The sequence below is a fragment of the Choristoneura fumiferana genome, chromosome 13 (assembly GCF_025370935.1).
Source record: "Choristoneura fumiferana chromosome 13, NRCan_CFum_1, whole genome shotgun sequence".
In the NCBI taxonomy this organism is placed as follows: Eukaryota; Metazoa; Arthropoda; class Insecta; order Lepidoptera; family Tortricidae; genus Choristoneura; species Choristoneura fumiferana.
The window spans coordinates 3,204,932-3,228,084 of record NC_133484.1 but is presented as its reverse complement, the minus strand read 5'-3'; the positions used below and the strand labels follow the sequence as shown (position 1 = coordinate 3,228,084).

The 23,153-nt window shown below is 35.5% G+C and overlaps 1 protein-coding gene across 4 annotated transcripts in view; it reads left to right on the top strand.

Moving 5' to 3' along the window:
* LOC141433899 (uncharacterized) overlaps positions 1-23,153 on the top strand; it is a 157,929-nt gene that overhangs the window by 130,840 nt on the left and 3,936 nt on the right. For 3 of the 4 annotated variants that reach the window (XM_074096009.1, XM_074096012.1, XM_074096008.1), the window contains 2 exons: positions 1,773-1,974; positions 6,405-6,653. In XM_074096009.1, the coding sequence (XP_073952110.1) occupies positions 1,773-1,974; positions 6,405-6,490 (288 nt within the window). In that variant the 3' untranslated portion in view covers positions 6,491-6,653. Of the gene's footprint in view, positions 1-1,772; positions 1,975-6,404; positions 6,654-23,153 lie in introns of those variants that run through there. The other variant, XM_074096011.1, reaches the window with a different exon arrangement.

Sequence of the window (23,153 nt, the reverse complement as noted above, 5' to 3'; positions counted from 1 at the left end):
CTATCCAACGATACCCCACGAAATAGGGTGAAAGTGAAAAGAAAAAAATCATCACCACTTAACTTTAAGAAAATAATATAGATATAGATATAATAAAGATAGAAGCTATAAACTATTGAATCCCCTGAATCTAAGTGTTTATATTATAAGTTTTTTGTACAGCTTTATGGTGTGCAATAAAGAATATTTGTATTGTATTGTATTGTTTTCGTGGTCTGATCCGAAAGTAGTCCTTTGGTGAAAATGCATTCCAAGACTCTAATAAGCTCAAACACGGCTTATTCTGTCTTGGAGTTCCAATGTTTAGCTTTCGACTGTAGCATTAGATCAGTTTGATATACCATATCGCGAGTTATTGTCATCGGAACGACACCATAATTATCAAGATTGGTATAAAAACGAGACAATTTTTTGACATTATGAGCTCGTAAGAATCTTGCCATACTTTTTTTAAGCAGAAGTTACATCCATTCGCTAATTTTAATTTTGATGAAGGGGATAATTCGGATTTTTTACATAGCTAACTTTTTTAACTTTAAAAATTATTCAAGTGGAATTTTGTATTATAAAACACTCTAGGGCTCTAGAGCCTTAGAGTGATATATGGTGTAAAATTTAAGGAGTCATTGAACTGCTCAAACATAAATAAACAATTCACACAGACCCCGAAATGTAGTCCATAAAAACTCAAATGACTGAAAATAACGGTTCGTAAACCGTAGAAGAGAAACAAATAAAAACGTGTTCACTCGAAATGCAACCCTTATGTTGTCACCCACTAAACTTAATAACGTAAACGTGTCTGAATTTCCCACAATAGGGGTATTAGTGCAAACTGCATCTTTTCTGATATGCAGTGCTAAGCCGAGTAAATCTGTTTACTTTTTGTTTTTCCCTGGAGTACTTTTAACACGTTAGTTTCAATGTATTTAAGCTTCGCCGGTCTGCATTGTTCGTTGGGAGTTAAATTTGCAAATATTGTTTTGCTGCTTCGTGAGTTTTGTTTTAGAAATATTGTTTTCTGATTCTATTTTATTGTTACGGTTAACCGACTTGGTTTTGAATGTAAATGACTACTGTGTTTAATTTTATTTATGAGAATGATCTTTTTTAGATTTAATTATTTTTAAATATACTTTAGCTACCAGCATCAGCGACTTTGCACGCAACTCTTCTCCCACTTATTGAATTATTGTTGTAAGGTTTTAAATATTGATCATTTTAGTCTTTTAAACATTTAATTACGTTTTTATTGTCACCGAACTTACGTATGTCATGAAAGCCCGTTTTTAGCTCAATCATATCAGGAAGTTGTTGAAACTGGTTTGCAAACCCGAACTTAATACAAACTTTCATAAAAGCACACGAACGTTTCAAATTAAATAAAAACTCGTAAAAGTAGTTACTCTTCTTGTTTTTAAAACCCATTACATTTACGTCTGCCCAGCTCTGTCTAGTGCTATAGTACAAAGTGAATAAAATGATAACGTCTTTTGTTAAAGTAAACTGACTGGGCAGTAGGACCGGTCCCAAATAAACGTGTTTTGTCAAGCGCAGATATCAATTCCATGTTCGTAAAAAGTAGAAATTGAAGCAGCATGGCGAACTATCAGCAGTTAACATTGATAATTATAATCCATTTATAAAAATAAAACATTTTAGTCACTTCTGGACATCTTTTTTTTCGTTTTATGGATCCAATTAAAAACATACTTGTATCATTAAAATTTTTGACGAAAAAGCGTTAATGCTTTTTTTTCTCTCTTCAACAGGTAACACCAGGCATTTACCAAGTACAACCAGCAGCTGAAGGCCTGTTCCGCTCAGAGTTCTACGTCCAGATTCAACTGTGGCCCGCCCACCACGAGAGGGGGGCGCCCATCCTGAGGTGCGAAGCGAAAGTGGGGGAACTATACAGGGATGACTCTACTATTGCCCTTTACTCCGCTAACGGGGATCCTAAGATTGAACGAGGTTAGTATTGCGATTAACAGGATAATTATTATTAGAGAAACACCTGCAGTTGAACTTTTTCACAATAAACGTCTCAGTGGCTTCCTTTATGAAAACAATGATGGCTTACTGAGACAAGGTTGTGCTTTTTCACTATCACTAAAATTACATATAGATAAGTAGATAGATAAAAACGTTTTCACACACAGTCAAGATTAAGAGAAAGATAAGAAGATAGGAACAAAACATCAGTCCAGACTTTAAAGTAAACATTTCATATTTTTGTGTGCGCTGCAGTAGTGAAAAAGGGCCATGGCTCAGTGGTCAACATTGCTCGGATGAGCAAAACACTGATTTTACGCCACAACCCAGAGGACCGGGAACAAATGTTTCTTAACTGCTCCAATAATTATTATACAATATAAACAAAACTAACAGTGTGAAAGCAAAATAGTTGCATTTTCAATTAAGGAAAGGATATTATATAATATCACCCCCAAATTTTCTTCAGTTCAATATTTTGTGATTAGTTATTAATTTCTATTTCCTATGTTGTAATTATTATGTTCATTTTAATTTTAACATAAAATTATGAAAAAACAAAAAAAGGTAACTTGAAATTATATATTTTATTATTTACGTAGTTGCAGATGTGTCCCCAAAATATTGTATGGATGTGTCCGTTTTGTTACGATTTTTTCTTAATATTTTTCGTTACAAAACGGACACATCCATACAATATTTTGGGGACACATCTGGAGACCCTGTTTTTCCAGCTCGGAATCATGGACTGAGTCTACGTCCCAAATTTTGTTGAAATCGAAGAGATAAACTCAGGGTACATCGGTAGATAGAAATGCCCAGTTGGCTCTAATCATGTATATACATACATTTGATTTTTGTTTTGTTCTAATACGAGTACAAGATCACCAACATCAGTGTGGCCAATATACTGATATTTAAAAAGCTTAAAAAAAACTTAAATATTTTCTCTTGATCGTATATTTTCCTCTCCTTTCAATCCCAAAATTTCTGCACACTATCATAACGTCAAGGTTTTCAAGTTTCAATTTGAAACTTGTAAGCTGCTTGTCTATGATTAATTAACAACTGACTATCACTCTGCATCGCAAAATATATTTCTATCAAAGGGGCTAACAAGATCATTGCATAAAGGGGCATTGAGGGTCCTCAATGAGTTATTGCTTCCCGCCTCATTTCTGAGACAATTTCCTCTGGGGCCAACACAGAGGGCGTTGTAGGAGATAATAAATTTATCTTCGATGCGTGCCAACCCGTGCACTGAACTCACGGTAAATTATTTCGAGGCCCATAAATCTTTGAGGTTATGATTTGTGAGCGCTTTTTGAAGGCGTAAAGCGTTGTTTTATAATGCGGGGTGTTTCTAGAAGTTATAATATAAAAAATAAATAGTAGCCACAAGCACCAATATCTGACACAACAAAAGGTGCGTAAATATCTAATACGGCTATATTTCTAGGGCCGGTTTGGGACGTATCAGATATTTTTGCACGCTCCGCTGTGGCAGATTTTAAAAGAGGTGACTGTAAGGTAGGTACTAGTTTGTCGGTGGTTTTGGGTTATTTTATTGGCAAGTACGGGTCACGAATTCGTGAAGACCAGGGTTCGATTGCTAGGAAGCATTTCTTTTCTACTTTTTGCTTTTTACGCATGTTATATTTTTCTTTTCTGGCAATGTTTTTCAGGCATATATTGGTTTGATCCTATCTGAAGCTTAAACGTCTGGACAGTTTTTAATATATGAGTTATCATTAAATTTGTTTAAAGTGGCGGGATGATATAGGTTATATAATATTTAAAAATGGCATCCGCGGAAAAATGTAGGCATAGTACATATAATCTTCCATTTTCACAGAAACATCAAAAAAGTATGCAATAAAAAAAAACCTGACAGCCATTATGAAAACTTTATATTATTATAACCTAACCAACAAAAAGTTGGAAAACCCTAGACTTTGTCACTTCAAAGTTCAATATCTCAAAAACTTCTGAACCGATTTTGATGAAACATGTCTAAGAACCATCGCTAGAAAACCTGATTATAAATAAAAAACCGCATTGAAATCGGTCCACCCGCTTAAGAGCTACGGTGCCACAGACAGACATACAGACAGACAGACAGACACACATAGCGGTCTGACTTATAACACCCTTCATTTTGCGTCGGGGGTTAAAAAAAAACAGACCTAGGTAGGACCTAGTCTTAGATCTGTGTTAAGATACTTAAACTTCAACATTTTTTTCCACTTTACCGTGTAGGTTCTTAGACCTATAAACTGGAGGTTTTAACAATGAATCCTCTACAAAACTACAGTGGGTATCTAGTGGTGAAGTTTACTGTTATCTTTTTATTACAGAGAGTAAATTTAACTTTAAACAACTGCCAGATATCTCAACTGTGGAAATAAACAACGGAGTTAAATGATAAAAGCAAACTGGAACTAATGTTATTCTTTAAAATGTTAAAACAAGAATGCCAGCTGCATTTCTGTAGACAGATGAATAAGTTTTGTTTAAGCCTGGCAAGTGCTAAGCTTAAATCGCGAAAAGCCCGAGTGGGAACTCATCAAGTTTTGAAATTTTAGACGAAATTCATTGTTTTTACTTGCCTCTTTCACCACAGTTGGATAAGTACTTAGTTGTAATGCATCATACCGGGTGTGGCCTGTAATATGAGCAAATAATGAAAACATAGATCATACTCGTCAAATTGAACAACATTAGTTCAGCGACTTTAAAAAGTAATTAGTTTTTTTTAATTTTTATTACACTTCAAATTTTATTAGAAGAAGCAATGTAAAGCAAAATGCTTGATGTTTGTAGCGTGATAGGCGACGTCAGTTGTGTTCTAGGATGGCGTACCATCATACAGTGAGCTACCTATAAATATAACAGTAATTAATTTGTATGAAAAAAGGAAAATCTAAACTCCTTTTGACGTTTGACGAGTTTGACGAGTACGATCTATGTTTTAATAATTTGCTTGTATTACAGACCACGCCCTGTATACAGTTTGCTTTTGACGAAGAAGCTTTAAATTTATGCCAGATTCAGTCCTACTCACATGTCAGCTACTTTTTCTATGCAACTTTTTAAAGAGACCAGTATTTTTTTTTTCATACGCAAGAAGTTTAATTCATGGAAACATTTCACAATAAACTTCATATACTCGTAGTGACATCGCATTCATTAACAAGGAAAATCGTAATGACTTTTCCTTTGAAAAGTTTCCATGGTGGCCCATGAATGGCACCGTACAGTCAAGGGCAAAGATATCGACACGGCTGAAGTTATGTATAAAAGAAAATAAGGGCCACGTGAATTTTATGGGTGAATCGAAAATACTAATAAATATAATTCTTCACAACATTCCTTGTCTAAAGTTGGTTTTATTAATACAACATAACACAGTACAAATACTTTTCATTCAATTAGATATTTCTTCTTGACACAGTCTGGCAATTATATTTTTGTACGTATTTTCATTTATTATTGTAGGAAGTTATAACATAAAGCTTTGTTTTATTATTACCGCTATATGTTAAAAAGCAAGTGTGTCAAAAGGAAGCAATGTATTTTTATTCAATAAATGTTTTAATAAGAACCGAAGTCCGTAATAATTGAATTGTGGTGCTTAACCAAAAATGTATCTTGAACAACGTTGGTAAAATATCTAGTTGAGATACCTACTGATATTCATTTTAATTTTAGCTTTCGAGGTGCAAAAATGTTTAGACTATAAGATACAGATCAAAACAAATTATTCGAAAAGATTCCTAAATGATGCAAACAACTTTTCGCCCTTACTGAGTAAATTTAAAATATTTACTATATTTCCAATAAACTGAATAAAAATCTGTATTCGAATACCTGCCTAACGTAATGAACATAAAGTTCAGTTTTATTTAGTCATAATTAACTTAGTAAGGTTTCATAAGTACCTAACATAATTTTCTCAAAAGTCTCGGTTAAATTTGTCTTGCTCTCTGTGCGTCGAGCTTAAGACTCGGAAAATTCAATTACTAAAGGCTTTCAGAGGCAAAATGGCAAAGTTGCAAAGTTGCTGAACATTTTGATGCAAAATGACGCAAGAAAACGTTTTATTTTGTTATTATAACGAATGCACGAATAGATGTTTTAAATCGTAGCTGTATCGCGGTTGCTTTCCCGTGGAAGAATTTAAAAATCGTTAGCTCTTTATCTCGTGAGAATAGAAACTCCATTTTTATTGCACATACCTACATGATTCCTCAGAAATATGTTTATGGCATGAATATACGGAAATAGGGTTTATTTTAATCAAGCAATATTAACTACAATGGTCGAACTTACTCATGAAAACATAGAAACTCCTATAACTATATTATAGTTGCTAAAAATTACAAAAAAAAACATTTTTATTGTTGCAGTGACGTCACCAGGGTCAGCAGCCACGCTCCGAGGGTGCCAGCTCCTAATTATAATACAAACAATCGTTTGGGCAAATAATACTTAGCTTAGAATTACAAATAAGTATGTAAATTATACAAATAACTATACATAGACGTATTAATTCTGAAGGTAAAGATTGTGAATTTAGTTTAAAACCTAAGCGAGCTGACAATTATACCAAAGAATGTAAAGACTTAAGAGATATTGTTGATTTAATACAAATTATATATGTGTGTTGTTGTTTTATTTCAGTTAAAATATATATATTTTATTAGGTATGTTTTTGACCGTCCTATTCTCAAAACTTCTTAAATAAATACAAGAGGTCATGAGACATTTATTTACACATACAATACAATACAATACGATAAATACATTTAAATTGGTCATAATTATGTCATCATACAATTTAGAACGACTGATGATAGATATTTTATAAGGTACGTTTTTGAGCGAATTATTTAAACAACATTCACCCAAGCAAAAGTATTAGCTAAAATGTTGACAGTTGACAATGTTAAGGCTTTAAGCTTTTGCAGAAATCGAAGTGCTTTGGAGCATAATGTTACCTGTCTAGCCACACAGTTTAGAACTACTGATGAATAGAATATTTTGTAACCGGGATGTTTTGAGAGTGGGGCATTTACGGAAGAGACATTTTTAAAATTAAATTATGTATCTAGATAATAATGCAAATTTACTACGTATACGATTGAATCTCGAATGCACTCCAGGACCTCAAGATACAGGCTCAGCCTAGTTTGGGGTCCGCCAGACATCTCTTTTTATGTATACGTGTGTCATTTTTAAGGGAAAATAAATTATTATTATTATTAAATGGGACGTTTTGGAGTTTGCGGTATATTTTGCTCAAAGGATATTTTGTGTAACGGTCGTTCTGCTATCGGGGCTGCCTGCCTTCTCCAGCATTCTTAGGAGATTTAAACTCGGTTTTTGTATCATTTCGGTAGTTTTTTTTTTTAACACTCATTGTTCTTCAAGTAGAACTTGGTGTCGTATAAATACTAACTAACGTAAATCTCTATATTAATTTACAAGGCGATCATAAAAATAAAATATAAGAAAAACACTGAAATGAGGCAGAAGTTGGGTTGAAAATTCACCCTCTTCAGATTTGTACACTTAGTCTAAATGGCCGCTCGATTTGGTGAAAAAATATGCGAGGCGGACGCGTTAATTAGACTCTGGGCACAAATCGCTAGCTATACTCTTGACGGAGTAATCGTCGTCGTTAGTGTATGTTGAGAATTAGTAGCGAACCTTTAATGGTGACTTTCTTGGAGAAAATTGTGTGATTCCTTTGCCTTCTACACCGCAGAGTTCATAGAAGGTTGACAATAGAAAACGGTACTGCTCACTCTCACATGTACGATTAGAAATGCACCGACGAGGTTTCCAAAGATCTCCTCTATCACATTGCTAAACATCACACATTATTTTCCTAGCCTTTTATGACACCCGAGAAGAAATGGCTCCGTACAATTAAAAATTGAACACGGGACGTCAACGTCATAAAAATGTTATCATTGAAACGGTTAAATAAAGTAATTTAGAATCACTTATTTTTATATATCTTTGTACCTGATCCTAGATTTATAATTGCTAGTTCCGTACTGACAAAACAACTTCCACTAAAACTTCAAAATAAACACATTTTTAGTGGTCTTACCATGCATTTAAAACACATAACATTTTATTTCATTACATTTGAAACGGTCACTGAACATTTTCTATTTCTGTTTATGAATTAAGTTGTTCCATGTATTTATGAAGACCACGATTCCAACCAGTTTCTTTTCAAGAGCATAAAAGATTTCCCTAATTCTTATAGGAATATAAAATTCTTTGCTATTTATTTTGCCGCAAAATGTTATCTCTGGTATCAATGTAAAGTGCATCTACAAGAAGAAAGAAGATATATATAAATATCCAAGGTTCTAGACCACGACGTTAATCCTTAGTTGGGGCAACATTTCTTCGCCATCGCTGTTTATATATTTAATCATTTGAAACACATTCAAGCAAGAATGCTGGAAGTTTTCTAGAAATTATTATCGTAACAGTATCCTTCATAAATATAAAACAAATTTCATAAGCGTCAAGTTTTATACTTTGTTTGGGACTTTGTTCACAGAGCCAACTATTTTATAAGGCTTTGTTTAACTTGCTTTGTTCACTTGGTGGGGTCTGATCTTACAAGTCAAATAAAAATATACATGTCTCTATGAAAATTGAAAAACCCCCTCATTCTGAGAGAAGGCCTGTGCCTAGCAGTGGGACGTATATAGGCTGGGATGATGATGATATGCAATTTGGGTTTCAGACAGCAACAAAGTTCGTGCTACAACTTCAGTTAATTGAAAATATTTAGTTTAATATAAAAAACCGTTATTAATGGCTTGGTTGAAATTGGTTTCAATTAATTAAAACGACAATGAACGGTAGAGTATTTTGTTTGAACACTACTTCTACTATTGAAGTTAAACGGTATTTTTAGAAACAGTTTCGTTTAAAAAAGCTACTGCAAAAAAAAAAACATTATTTTAGTATAGTTTGAAAAAAACTTATAAAAATCGTTTCTGAATATGAACATGAATGAATCGTTTCAACGGTTTTTTTTCTACGAGTGTGAATAGCTTTGCATGGCTGTTCATGCTAAACGTTTGTTTGTCTTGCCGCATAATATGCGCAGTCGCGAAATTGTTGAAAAATGTTTCGAAAATGTTAAAAACTATGCTATATTTTTATTTACTTATAATTAATATGAAGCCGTGGTGGCCTAGTGGCACCTATTGTCTCTCAAACAGAGGATCATGGGTTCAAACCCGGTTAAGCCCCAGGTTCGTTCAAGTTTTTCGAAATTCATGTGCGAAATTACATTTAAAATTTACCGAGAGCTTTACGGTAAAGGAAACGAAGAAGAAACTCAGTGGTGTGTGTAAAGTTCCTAATCCGCACTGGGCCCGCGTGGGAACTACAGCGCAAGTCCTTTTATCCTGAGTGGAGGCCTGTGCCCAGCAGTGGGACGTATATAGGCTTAATTAGTAGGTATGTAGGTACGGTAAGAGACGTGGAAAAAAAACGATATTGTAAGTAATGTTTCCGAGTTCTTAATAAAACCAAAGTCGTTTTATCAACAGCTATCGAATATCTTGGGATTTTGTTGTCAGCGTTTCTAGTTTGCCTTTTGTTTTGGTGCAAACGAGACTTACGCTGTCGACGTGGAAGAATTTATTACTCTTTGTTTAGTATCAAGCGCAACGAGCAACGGCTACTAAAGGCAGTTGTCTCACCGCCGGCGAGGAAACGATTGGCTATCGACTATTTTCTTGCTCAAGAAACGAACAAAAGATATATGATCCTGTGTGAGTAAAAGAGACATATATTAATAGTTGATCGCTGGCGGTTCACACTGCCGGCGAGAACTCGCTCTTACATCTTTTGTCGCAGCGACAAGAGCTATAAAACTCGCTGAGCTCAGCGATACTCGCTCAGCGCTATTAGCTTGCCGGCCGCCCGGCTCGAGCGAGTGGAGCGAGTGATCGCCCGTCGTGCTCGAACACTCGCATTTCACTGCTCGCCCACTCGTTTGTAGTTACTCGCTCTGCTCGCTTCTCGCTCATCGTCGGCGGTGGGACAAGTGCCAAAAGCGATGTTACTTGACGTCTTTATCTATAGGTATTGTATTGACTGATCCAAAACTCTAATTTCAAATACATTTTTTTTACAAAGAAAAATATGTTGCGGGTTTTTATTTATTCAACATGGGTATCAAAATGAAAGCTTATCAGCCCATTCCAAAAGTAGGTACCTAGGTATACGTTATAACAATTTTGAGCTATCATTCTCACAGAAAAATAAAAAAAAGAAATTAAAATTAAACAGTCGGTTTATAAAAATACTAAAAAGGAAAACAAAGCTACCTACTACCTACTTTAGTGTTAACTGACGGTTAAATGTGATGCCGTCTCTATTTGTTTTGTTCGAATAGACGGTTATCAGTCAGTTAATACTAATCAATGGATGGTGAAACAGACCCTAAAACTCTGTTAAACTTCAACTTCTCTGATCAACAATCTTAAAATTCAGTCAGATAAAAATTTAATGAATTTTAAACATCCTTGTATATGTATAACAAGATAAATCTCTCTACATGCAGATGTTATAGTTAATTATTGAGCTGGTCACAAATTTGAATGGGTGTGACTGTTGAAGTTAAAGTTAATTAACTAACAGAGTTCAAGACTACCAGACTCTTTTTTTTCTTTCTCAATTTTAAATCCAACCAACAATTGGCTCAGTCTCACATCATATCTGTCAATGACACAACCGTGCGTATTCCAATGGTAAGTCGATTAAACACTCAACTGTCACTCCCACTTACTCACATTCTATCCTCCAGGGACAGGATACATTTTTCCGTTTTTTGCGAAACAAAATGTGCGGAACACCAACGTCACCGATGCAGGCGTAAATGAACTTTTTAATTACATTCCGTGCTTTATTTTGAAGTGTATTTTCATTTTTCGAGCGAGTGGCGGAGGGCTGATGTTACGGCGGATGGGTTCAACCTTCTTTGATATTTATGCACAGTTATTAACGCGGTGAAAAAATTAGGATATGCGTCTGCAAATGTATAAGGCACAGCTTGAATGACTCGTGCAATGCCTGCCTCTTTTAAATATTTTCAATATCAGGCTTCTTTTGTCCCGATATTTTTTGAGAATCAATAAAAAAAAGCTAAATGGCTAAGACTACAGACATGAAATTTTACAAGGGTGTTCATTTACATCGTAAACGAAGATATCACGATGAATACGTTGCGAATTTTCATGAAAATTTATTAATATTATAGAATTTTAAGGCGACTGTCAGATCTAAAGATTTACTCTAGCAAAGCCCCGAGTGAAAAACTAAACTACAAACTTTTACCAGACATCGAAAAATAAAACCGTTGTTCACTCAACACCTTTAGCAAGACACGTTTAGCAAATTAAAATTTTCGCTCGCAAAATCCAAATAATCGGAGCGACTGTTCCAAATTACCTGTTATTTAACAAAACAGAGGTGCGATTATAAAAACACATCGCCCAGGAAAACGACCATTTGCAACCTAAAATTGCTCGTAAAATGTCTTTTATGAGGGAACAGACTCGGCCACTTGAACCATTACCCAGGCGTTTTTGGGAGAAATTAAATTTGTGATTTTCATTGTTGTTTGTTACTTGTGTAAACAATTAAATTTTGAAAATGACGCTTTATGTAGCTTCACAGTAATTTCTCACATAAATTTTAAAAAATACAAAAGTTAAATTGTAAAAAGAATCAGAACAGGTACTTTAAACCGTAAAATTGTCGAATAGTTAAGAAGAATAAATGCGCTGTACATAATAATATTCTACATAGGAAAGATATAGTTAATAAAGCGCTTAATGTCAAGAAACATTTACTTAAAGACAAAATAATTATGGAAAGCTACTGAATGTCTATTTCAGGTATACATATAGCGCACAGCCATTAGGTACATTATGGAAGTGAGACTTGGATACAAAGATATAAATAAGGATACGAATAGATTGGTAGCTTAGGACCGAAAGTAAAACTAATGAAAAGGCATCTCTTTTGGCATGCTTCTTAAAAACTATTAAAATTAGATAATAGGACACCTAATTTGCATTAAAGTTTTTTGAAGGGAGAAGTTTTATGAAAATCGAGGAAAAGAAAAACCGAGGTTGAATAATGTCAACAAAATTAAGGAAAACGTTAACACCGGGTCATATCAAGAAGCCATAAGAAGCACAAAACCACTGCAAAAGTAGTAAAAGGAAGTAGAGGATAAGTGGCGGCTACTCTACCGACAAGAGGACCTTCAACTTTTTAGCTATGATTGACGATGATATAATCAAGAATTCTTTTGTATTGTATTGTATAACTCTTTATTGTACAAAAAACATATGAAAATAACAGTTAGCAAAACAAAGAGATGTACAAAGGCGAATTTATCCCTTAAAGGGATCTCTTTGAACGATTGAAAGGACATCGTAACAAGAGTTTTTACTGAAACCAGAGCTTTTAACTAAACATAATTATTTTTACCCGAACAAAAAGAAGACAGCAAAAATTGGTTGGTTTCAGATAACCTTTCAATTTCTGCGATTTCATGGGACGGATTCCACAAAAAGGTTACCATTTCACTGGTGAGACGGACTAAGTGATTGCAGTAAAATGTCGGATGGTCTGGCGTTTTAAAACTTCGACGGTTTGGCGTCGGTCGTCTGTTTTGAACTACTGAATCGTTTACGTTATGCCATAGAACACATGATGTGGAAATAGCTATAAGATTTAGAGGTTTAGTCGTTAACCTAGTTTCGCTTGTTGACAAGCTTATTTCTAGTTAATATTTTAACAAAAATTATAATTAAGGTTTTGTTTCCACCAGAGAATTGCGAGGAATATGTTTTTCATGAACCAATGAAACCGCTTAATTTACCCATTCTCGCTCCGCTCAGCTGTTTCCAAAAAAGCTGTGCTGTATTGGTTCATGAAAAATACATTCCTCGCGTAACACATCCGTGCACATCTTTGTGGAAACGCCGCCTTAAGACGGTAAAGCTTTGGTTTCCTAGGATCAGCGGTGTCAATTACCGCTCTCTAGGAAACCGCGCCATTTTTTTACATAGACAACGTTCTAGTCACGTCATTCACCTCTCTCACCATTCGCTTTATTACGGCCGCTATATGACGGCACCGCTGATCCTAGGAAACCAAAACTTAAGCTCCCAAGCGGGTAGGTACACATCTAGGGTTGCCTGAAACAGTATTAGTCCCCTTATAAAAACTTAAAAATACCGGTTAATAAAACATCCATTAGTCGCAAACTCAATCGAATTCCTTTCCCTGTGTTTTGTCCTTGTTTTTCATCCTATTGGTAATTATTCACAACCTTAAAACAAAATAACTTAGCCGCGAAGTTTTAATTAAAAACTTGAGGCACTTTTCTCCGGGCCCGGCTGTTCAAAGTCCAGCTTGTTCCGCGATCGGAGATACGTCAGTCTTCAAGTTCTTTTTACGACTCTTTTATTCATTTGCGATGGGCAATGATCATATGTTAGAGTGAAACACATTAATTACTATAAAGTATGTTATGTAGAAAGAAAAATTAAAATCTTTCCGTATGAAAAAGTATTCATCAAAAGATGATAAAAAGGTGACGCTGCGTTGCAAGAAGGTAAATTAAAAAAAAAGCTTAATAACGATATACGCAGTTAAATTACTTAAAAATGTTTTTATCACATCACGAAATTTTATTTTAGCCCCATTTCAGCCTGGCAGCCTTGGACAGGCAGTATACACATCTCGACGAGCCTCCGCTTTAGGGCTAGCGGAATATCGCCCTTCATGTGTTCTTTCATTTTCATGGACCAATAGCTCTTCCAGGCGTTTCGGATCCGTCTTTCGACTTCCTTATCCTGTCTGTGGCTGAAAGAGACTAATTGGCCTAAATAGGGATACTCGTTGACATATTGTAACAACTGCCCGTCTACCTCTACCTTACATTTCGTGCTGTTGGTCATTACCTGAGCTTTTGACCGGTTCATTTTCAGACCAACTCGAAGGCTTGCAGAGCTTAGTTCTTGAAGCATTGTTTGTAATTCCGATGTAGATGAGAACAGAACAATGTCGTCGACGTATCTAAGATTAGTTAATCTTTTGTCGCTGATAACAATGCCCTTCGTCTCCCACAAGGCAATAATCAAGGCATATATCATAATACTGAACTTGGCTCTCATTTCACATTTATGTTTTGATGGGATATCATTACTTTTTGTTCAGACGTACTTAATTTAATTTAAAAGTTATAATATAATGATAAAAATTTACTAGTTTCTGATTTATTGCTTTGTATTCACCCAACTACTTATCTGGATGCCAGATCTTTCTAGGTCATCTGGAACTGGGTTAGAATTTTGATTTATAGACGAGTCAGTGATAAAAATGACGATTTTTTTGATGTTAATATCTAAATTACTTATTATTTTTTTGATGTTAATTTGAGGTGTGGTTATGAAATTTAGAGCACATAATATTATTATATCTTACAAGTCTCAATAAATGAGCCAAATTTAACATGTTTATGTGAAATAGTTCTTAAGTTATGAGGGGGTCAAAAGTGGCCCTAATTGGTTCGGGTAAAATTACGCACGGTGCTGCTGAACTTGGCTTGACACCCTACATAGGTACTATATCTAGGGCAGAGATGTGGGGACCGTTAAACACTAAACTTAAAATCATCCTCTCGTTTTTGCAGGTGGTAGGACCTTGTGCAAGGTCCGCCCGGATTGCTACCACCATCTTGCTCGCTAATCCTGCCGTGAAGCAGCAGTGCTTGCACTGTTGTGTTTCGGCGTGGAGAGTAAGACAACCGTGAAATTACTGGCACGTGAGTATCCATCTTAGGCCTCTAGGTTGGCAACGCGTCTGTAATACCCCTGGTGTTGCAGATGTTTATGGGCGGTGGTGATCTCTTACCATCAGGAGACCCACTTGCTCGTTTGCCATCCAGTCAAATAATAAAAAAAAAAAACCCTAAATGTTTAATCGAATTTAACCATTCCATTGCGTTCGGCATTTTTTAATTCTACTTCGGTAAACTTCGGATGCGCTCGGCACGTAGGTGAGGGTAGATCTACGTGTCTTGATAACCCAATCACCAAAGTTGCTAATGGAAATATATAGGTTACGTTTCTCGAGCGATGTTGACGTAAAATAAAATGGAATTATCAAATACTAGCGATTACCCGCGGCATCGCACGCGTAAGCAACAGTTGAGTTATATATAACAGTTGAGTTGAAATTACTGGATTTTATTAATTCCCGTGGGAATCCCCAAAAATTACATCGTAGTTTTCATTGACGTTTGCATTAAAAACAACCATCCTAAATTTTATGACTAAGCAACTGGAGGTTTATGGGGGAGGCCTATGTCCAACAGTGGCCATCCTACGGCTGAGATGATGATGATGATGATATTTTTTTACTAACGGCAAACATGTATGAGTCTCATAGTTACGTGAAATAAATGGATTATTATTATTATTATTAGTAGGATTAGGGGTTGTTTCACCATCCCTTGACTTATTTTATTTGACGGATAAAAATCAATGCGATGTAGAAAATAAACAGAGACGGCATCACATTTATCCGTCAGATAAATTTAATCAATTGATGGTGAAACAGGGGGTTAGTTTGTTGACTTAAATTGTAACATTTGTAATTTTTTGAAAGAGAAAGAAATACTTTTTTTTGTTATTTTTATTTATTTAGAATGATCATGAAAGTCAGAACAAGATTAAAAATACATTTCAAATAAGCACTAGTTAAAACTCTTCATAGCTTTAATTTAGTAAACATAGCAAGTAATTCACTTTTACTTACTAAAGTTGAGTTGCAATTATGAATAACTGTGCAACGGAAAAAGTAGTTTTACTAACTTCAATTTACCGTTTGCAGAATTCCGTCTTTACTTCTTATTTGCTTACAATTCACAATAGCAAAAACATCGTACTGGATATTCCTGAAAAGGAAAGCGACCTTGTTTAACTAACTACTCACTAAGTTTAACCCAAATAACTTCAGATTCTAAATGGAAGTTGAAATGGGATTCTTTAAAACCATTTTTGCTTCTGAAGATTTTCCAGCGAAAACAAAAAGTAAGAAGCAGTATAAAACCGTCTGGAAATCTGAAAAAACTTGGTCCATAACAGTCGGTAATATTAAGGCGCATGAGACATCGATCTTAGCTTTCTATGCTCACACCGGATTAGTTATCCTTTAGCCCTTTACCTAATTGACAATTCCATTCATCCATTCAACTCCAGTCGATTGAGAGCTATATAAAATTACCTCTATATTGCGTATATATGTACATTTTGCTTAGAAGCAGAACTCTGCTATCACTGGATATTCATTGATACCTAAAAACACGTAAAAATAACCTAACCTAACCATAAAAAAATCATTTTGAGTACAGGGATTTTTGCTGACTGTACTTTTTGTTAACTGTACTTACATTGTCACCCAAACTACACTTGTATACCAAATTTCAAGTCGATGCTATTATCCGTTGAAGAGTTCCGTCCTGCGGAGACGATCCTGACTGGACTACCAGGATGTCACTACTAGATTATTGTACTGTCACGCGATTTACATAAGTATTCAAAAATTTTAATTAAATGTAACTACTGGAAGTTGGTCAAATTTAACTTGCAAAATATGATTACAGACAGACAGACAGACAACGGGACAGGTGATACTAAATAAAAGCTTGTAAAATTATGGAACCCCCCCGGTCAGCGAGTCTGACTCACACGTTTTTTTCTGACTACTAATAGTTGCCACCTCCAGTTGCTTCGGTTGGCAGCGGCCTGCATCCACCGTGAACCCGCGGCTTTCACCAAGTGGGATGACTATCCATCCATCTCATCGATGAACGTCTTGCGCTGGGCTTGCTGATCCGCGGTCTTCATTCGAGAACTTTTCGGCCCCATCGGCTACCTGTTAGTTCCCCGTGCTATATAGCCTGCCCATTGCCACTTCAACGAGCTAATTCGCTTGGTGAAGTCGGTGAACCTCTTTCGTCTACGACTACTGTACGTATCTCCTCTATTCTGAAGCAACTGGGAAGACTATTGGGGAAGGCTTATGTCCAAAAGTGGACGTCATTCGGCGAATATGATGATAATGATGATAAATAGTTTCAAATAATTTATCTTTGGGGAACAACTACCATCAGTATACCCTCGTTTTACCCTCATCTCGGTCTACATTTAATAAGTCCCACTGCACGGCCCCCGAAAGGGGCAGAAGAGTGCAGAAATCCGCCGCGAAGTTCCGAGTCGCCCCTCTGGGCCTCTGGGGCCTCTGGGGGGTATGGAGAGAGCGATGCTCGGGATCACCCTTCGTCATCGGGAACGTAACGAATGGATTCGAAATAAGACCAAAGTGAAAGACTTCATGGCTGCCGTAGCAAAAAAAATGTGGACATGGGCGAGACACACAGGGATAATGGACGAGAGTCACTGGACAAGACGAGAACTTTGAATAAAGACCCAGAGCGGATACTCGGGGGCGCGGCAGACCGCACCGCTGGATGGACGACATTCGACGGCGCGGAGGTCGAGACTGGATGAGATTGCATAAGATCGCCAAGAGTAAAAGAAGAGGGAAGAGGCCTACATCCAAGATTGGATAACCAAAAGGCTACTATGCTGATGATGATGCTGATGATGACTGCAAGGCACTGATTGGCTCAGAAAGCGTATTGGCTCCCACGTATTCGGAGTGCAAATGAGGACCTTCAAACAGACTAATAAATTTCACCGTATGGTAACTAAAAACGTAACTAACTTATGGTAACAAAAAACTCAAAAGTTGCAAGTAAAGGTTCGAACCCACGAGCCTAAGAAGCTACGGGTCCATTTAATCATCATGACATTTTTCAGCCTATTTTATAAAATAAACTTTTGAGTGGCTTTCGTAATTAATAGCCGTGTTGTTAAAAAAATGTTAATTTTCTCTATGGCCGAGTATAAATCCGGTGCGACTTTATTTTTTTGTTTTCCACTTGTTATTATTCATGGGGTGGTCTGACCGTAAAAATGTAGATATTCAGGTCACGTGGCGAACGCGTGTTTCAATTAAAGGCGCCGAATTAAATGCTGAGCGTAAAGCTAGCTAGCTCCACTGAAACAAAAGCTGTGTATTAAAAAAACACGTTTGAAAAAACAGCAAGATGATACAGGAACCTGTTTTGACACAGCTGAATTGTTGCAAACTAGGTGTTGTCCGCGATTCCACAGGCGGAAAGAATAGCATGTGTGGAATAAAACTATCTTATGTTTTCAGGATCTCAGACAAAGCTACTTTCGTATTTGCAATTACTAGAGTATGGAAGTATGGATTAGTAGGAAAAATCTTGTCCATACAATACTACAATACTCGTAGTTTACATTCCATCAACACCACTTTGATGGATGTCGCTCCTAAATGATGCGTTTGAAGCAATCTTTTATAGTGCTTCCAAAAACGAGTTTATATGTGCAAATAAAACACTAGTGTGTAACCGCCCTAAAATGGCTGGCGGCTAGGTTTTTTCAACATGCTGCGTAAAGTGGTTTATCAATTTTTAAACAAGTTCCTATCAAATGAATAATGTCGCTAAAGTCGAACTTTCGAGTGGACAGACACGTCTATTGGCATTATTGTTTTATGACATGCAAACGATTATCAACTTTAGGGTAGTAGACCACATATTTGGCTGATGGTACCTTCCTGTATCGACGAATGTATCGATTTTTCAAAATCCTAAATATAACAGCAGTCCTTATGGTTTTGTCCCATGGGCACCTTCTCCATAGGCCCGCATTGATTACTAGCCATCAGGTAAATTAGCGGTGAAAATTTCGAAACAAAAAAAATATCATATTGATTTCTTCTAGGCTTAAAAAAACACGTAGTCTGACGTCGTTGACCTTACGTTTCTAACCGTTAAAATATCCTTTGACAGTACCTACTCTGCACGCCCTCAACCCGTAATAACACATTTCTTTTATTGTCTGGGAAGAATGGAATCTTTTTCGAGATTCCTTCCTTTACAGGCCCATATGTGATTCATTATAAAAATGTGGGCTTTTCCAATGCGATGTTTTATTCGGAGAGATTTTTTATTTGAAAACTTACAATTGTATTTGTGCTCAGATTTGTGGTTGTGACACTATTGAAGTGAAAAGAACACAAAATGTTCTTGTAGCCGCATTCAAAATTTTAATGTTCCAGTAGCTTTCGTTACGTGGAATTTAGACTTAATTTTTAATTTGGTAGCTAATTATCTCTTGTGGATGCAAAACTCACTTAATTCTAAGAAGAAAGGTCTTACACAAAGTCATATCTGATGGCGATGTCCAAGAATAAACATTTTGTGGAAATTTTGTTAACAGCTGGTGAAAAAGTGGTTTGAAGGAGTTTTGTGGTTATCTAGAAAAACAGACGCCGACGATCTTGTATTATATCATACTTTCGTTTGCCCGCGGCTTCGCTCGCGTGGAATTCAGTTATCACGCGCCGTTTCCTCGGTGACTGTGCATTTTTTCGGGATAAAAAATAGCCTATGGCTCATGCATACGCGATAGAGAAGACAGGTACACAGAGAGATTTATAATATCTGTACGGATAGAGAAGAAGAGATGTCAAAGAAAACAATACATTTCCTGCTTATTAACCATTAAGCGTATAGAAACGAGTTATATCGCAATAAACTGTGAGCCGGACGTCACTAACAGCGCCACATTTTATTTCAAATTGTTCTCTTAAACTATAAAACAATAGCTTGTGGGTCATAAAAGGTATACTATAATAACAGGTATATTATAATATATAACTTTTCTGCTTACATTTGAAAAACCTTATATAAATAATTTAAGCATATATTTTTTACCTATCTAATTTGACTAGGTACTTGCCCGTACTTGTAAGTTTTATTCAAAAATTAAAAGAAGAAACGCCTCAAAAAAAAACATCAAAATATATTTATTCAGTTTGAGGCCAGAACCAAACGGGCAGATAATTAATTCTTAATTTTTTTTTGTCTTCTGACCATGGTATCATTGACTCAATAACAAATCTAAAAGATCTCGTAGTTTCAGTTCAATGAGGGCTAAAAGACAGGCAAAATATCGCTAGATAGCGTTAGTATCGTGAGATTTTTTGACGTTATGGTTTATTGAAAATACAAACTGAAATATAGATGCACAGACCATCATGAGCGTATAGCACGCGTACGGATTACGAGGAGTTCGATTAGTGAGGTCTTATTTTTCTGGTTTCTGTGCATCTATATTTCAGTTTGTATTTCAATTAGGTTTTACGGATGACGTAGTAAAAATTGGAATTGAAATAAAGATTCCAAAAACAATCTTAATTTTGTTATGGTTATCAATCCAATTTATATAAAGAGTAAACAAACCGATTTTATAAAAATTCTTGTACATACTCCCATTGGATCACATCAATAACACATTCATCTATAATTCGTGTCTTTTAACTAGTCGTATTATAACTCTTCTCACCAAAATCAACTCGATTTCAATATTTAATTTTCATTTGAAAAATATTCGTCAAAATCTGACGTTACTTCTTGAATGAAACATGGATATAATCTGTAGTAGCATAAACTAGTGTAGAGATTGTGAAAAATTTGACATTTTGTAAATTTTAAATGCTCGATTTAATAAGCGATTTTAATTTACTTACGTAATATTAAAAAATAGTTACTGCTTTTGTAATTGAATAAACAGTCCTTGGAATTATATCAAGTATTGTTAATAATAAAATAGTCAAAAAATAGTTTGAAAGATTAAACTAATAAATGCATAATTAATAACAGATTAATGATTTTGCACTAGGTTCTAGGTTTTCACATCACTAAATGTATATTTTATGGTCGATAAATGGCATTGTTTACACTTTGCATAAATTGGATTGATATAAACCATAGCCAATAAAGCCTCATATCACCAGTTAAAGATCATTGTATATACTTTTATTATTAAAAATCGGTGCATTGCAGTAAGTATATTGAAAACGAATGTTTTATTTATTTATTTATAATTTCACAAAACTTAAATCTATCCTTACAGGTAAATGCCCAATGCGATAGACAAGTCGGATAATCTTGAAATAGCTAGCCACACAATTTGTCAATACTTTACATAATAAATTACTAAATTTTTAAATATTTTAAAATAAATTGTTCATTTTTGCTTCAATATGACGGCTCGCGTGTTCAAATCCATAAATTTTTGCTCGACGACGCATTTATTTTCCTCCAATTTGCATATCATAGATTACATGCTAATCCACTCCAGCCGTAATTAACTGACTACCCTCTTGAGCATTGATTTACTCGTATATGTATGTAATTATGTACATAATAAATAAGTTGTTATGAGTTTGTAGGCTGTGTTTACAGGGTGAGAAACGGATTTAAATAAAATTCGGTATACAGATAGTTTGAGTCCCGGGAGTTTGTTACATAGGATAGTTTTTAACCCGGAACATTGCATAGTTCCCGCAGGATAGCGATTGATAAATTTTATGCGGACAGAAACGCGCCGGCAACAGCTTATTAAATGTAAAGTCCAAAATTTTACATCATTTCTGTGTAAGCTCTTCAAATTGTATGATTATCTTCTTTAACACTTGTTATTCAATAACTTGACCTCGTTGTCTCAGTGCATTGCAGTGACGTCATAATAGGGAAACATGGGGGCAATTGGCACAGTTTGATATTTATTGTCAGTAAAGTAATTGCTATTTGAAAAAAAAAATACAATTACCAATTACAAGAACTTGTTTTAGTTTATTGAATCAGGCGTTACTTTGCGGAGGTCCATATCAATGAACTAAAAGAATTTCCTTGCTCACCCGCGACCTTACGATAGCTAAGCTTATGCAAAATATGCGTGTTCATGCAGTTACTCCACCTCCACACTGTAAGAACACACACAAATCACACAAACCCATCTATCACCACCACCACAGTACACTGACGCGTTTCGAACTCAACCAGAGCTCATCTTCAGAGTGACACAACCGTACACCATGCTACCAGTTGTTAGACTAACGAACCACAACCACCGTTTTAACTTGTCACTGTAACTCCCCAAGTACCCAGATACTTAGTGTGGAAGTAGTGCATAAGCTTAGCTTTCCTTGCTCACCCGCGACCTTACGATAGCTGCTATCGTAAGGTCGCGGGTGAGCAAGGAAATTCTTTTAGTTCATTGTTTTAGTTTTTATTTCAATTATTTAACTTGAACATTCACACATTATACTCTCTGTGGCACCGTAGCTCTTATTAGTAGCTTAACACAGAACCTCATTGTGTAAAATGAGCATGTAATGTATGGGGAAGGCATCGCCAATCCTGCTTTCCTACTTATATTATGAATGCAAAAGTTTGTGTTGTGTGTGTGTGTGTGTGTGTGTTTGTAACTCCTTCACGCTAATACGGCTGGACGCATTTAGATAAAATTTGATACATAGACAGCTGGACGTCTGGAATAACACATAGGCTACTTTACTATTCCAATATTTCCACGGGACAGGAATAAAATCTTGAAATTTCAACCGCTGGGCTTAGAGTCATGAAATTTTGTAAAATTTTTCTTAACAAACCTCAATAAAGATCACGATATAAATTTTGGGAATTCCCAGGGGAATTTTGCAAAATCTCGGAATTTCAATTGTAACTACCAGATCGAATAGTTTACGCGTGCAAAGCCGCGGGTAAACTCTAGTAGGTAATATAACTTTAGTTTTCTGCCGTCATAGTGCATTACTAGCCCAAAACCGTAAACAGTTTTTGTGTATCTTAAATGCCACAATATCGTATTATTTCATTTTTTTTTTGCAAATATAGCTCTATGACTATCGATGTAAAATATCATGTTATTTTTTCACTAATAAATATATAACAAGATTTGTATAGGTACTAAGTAATACTCTTTGGTCATGATCTGTCATGGCGACAAAATATAAAGAGAACTGACGTTATCATGGGTTTCCGCTAGTTAGCAGAGCTTAATATACCCTAGCCTAATATGCCCCATTCAATTGTTCGATATAGGAACTACCTGCATTACCCAGTG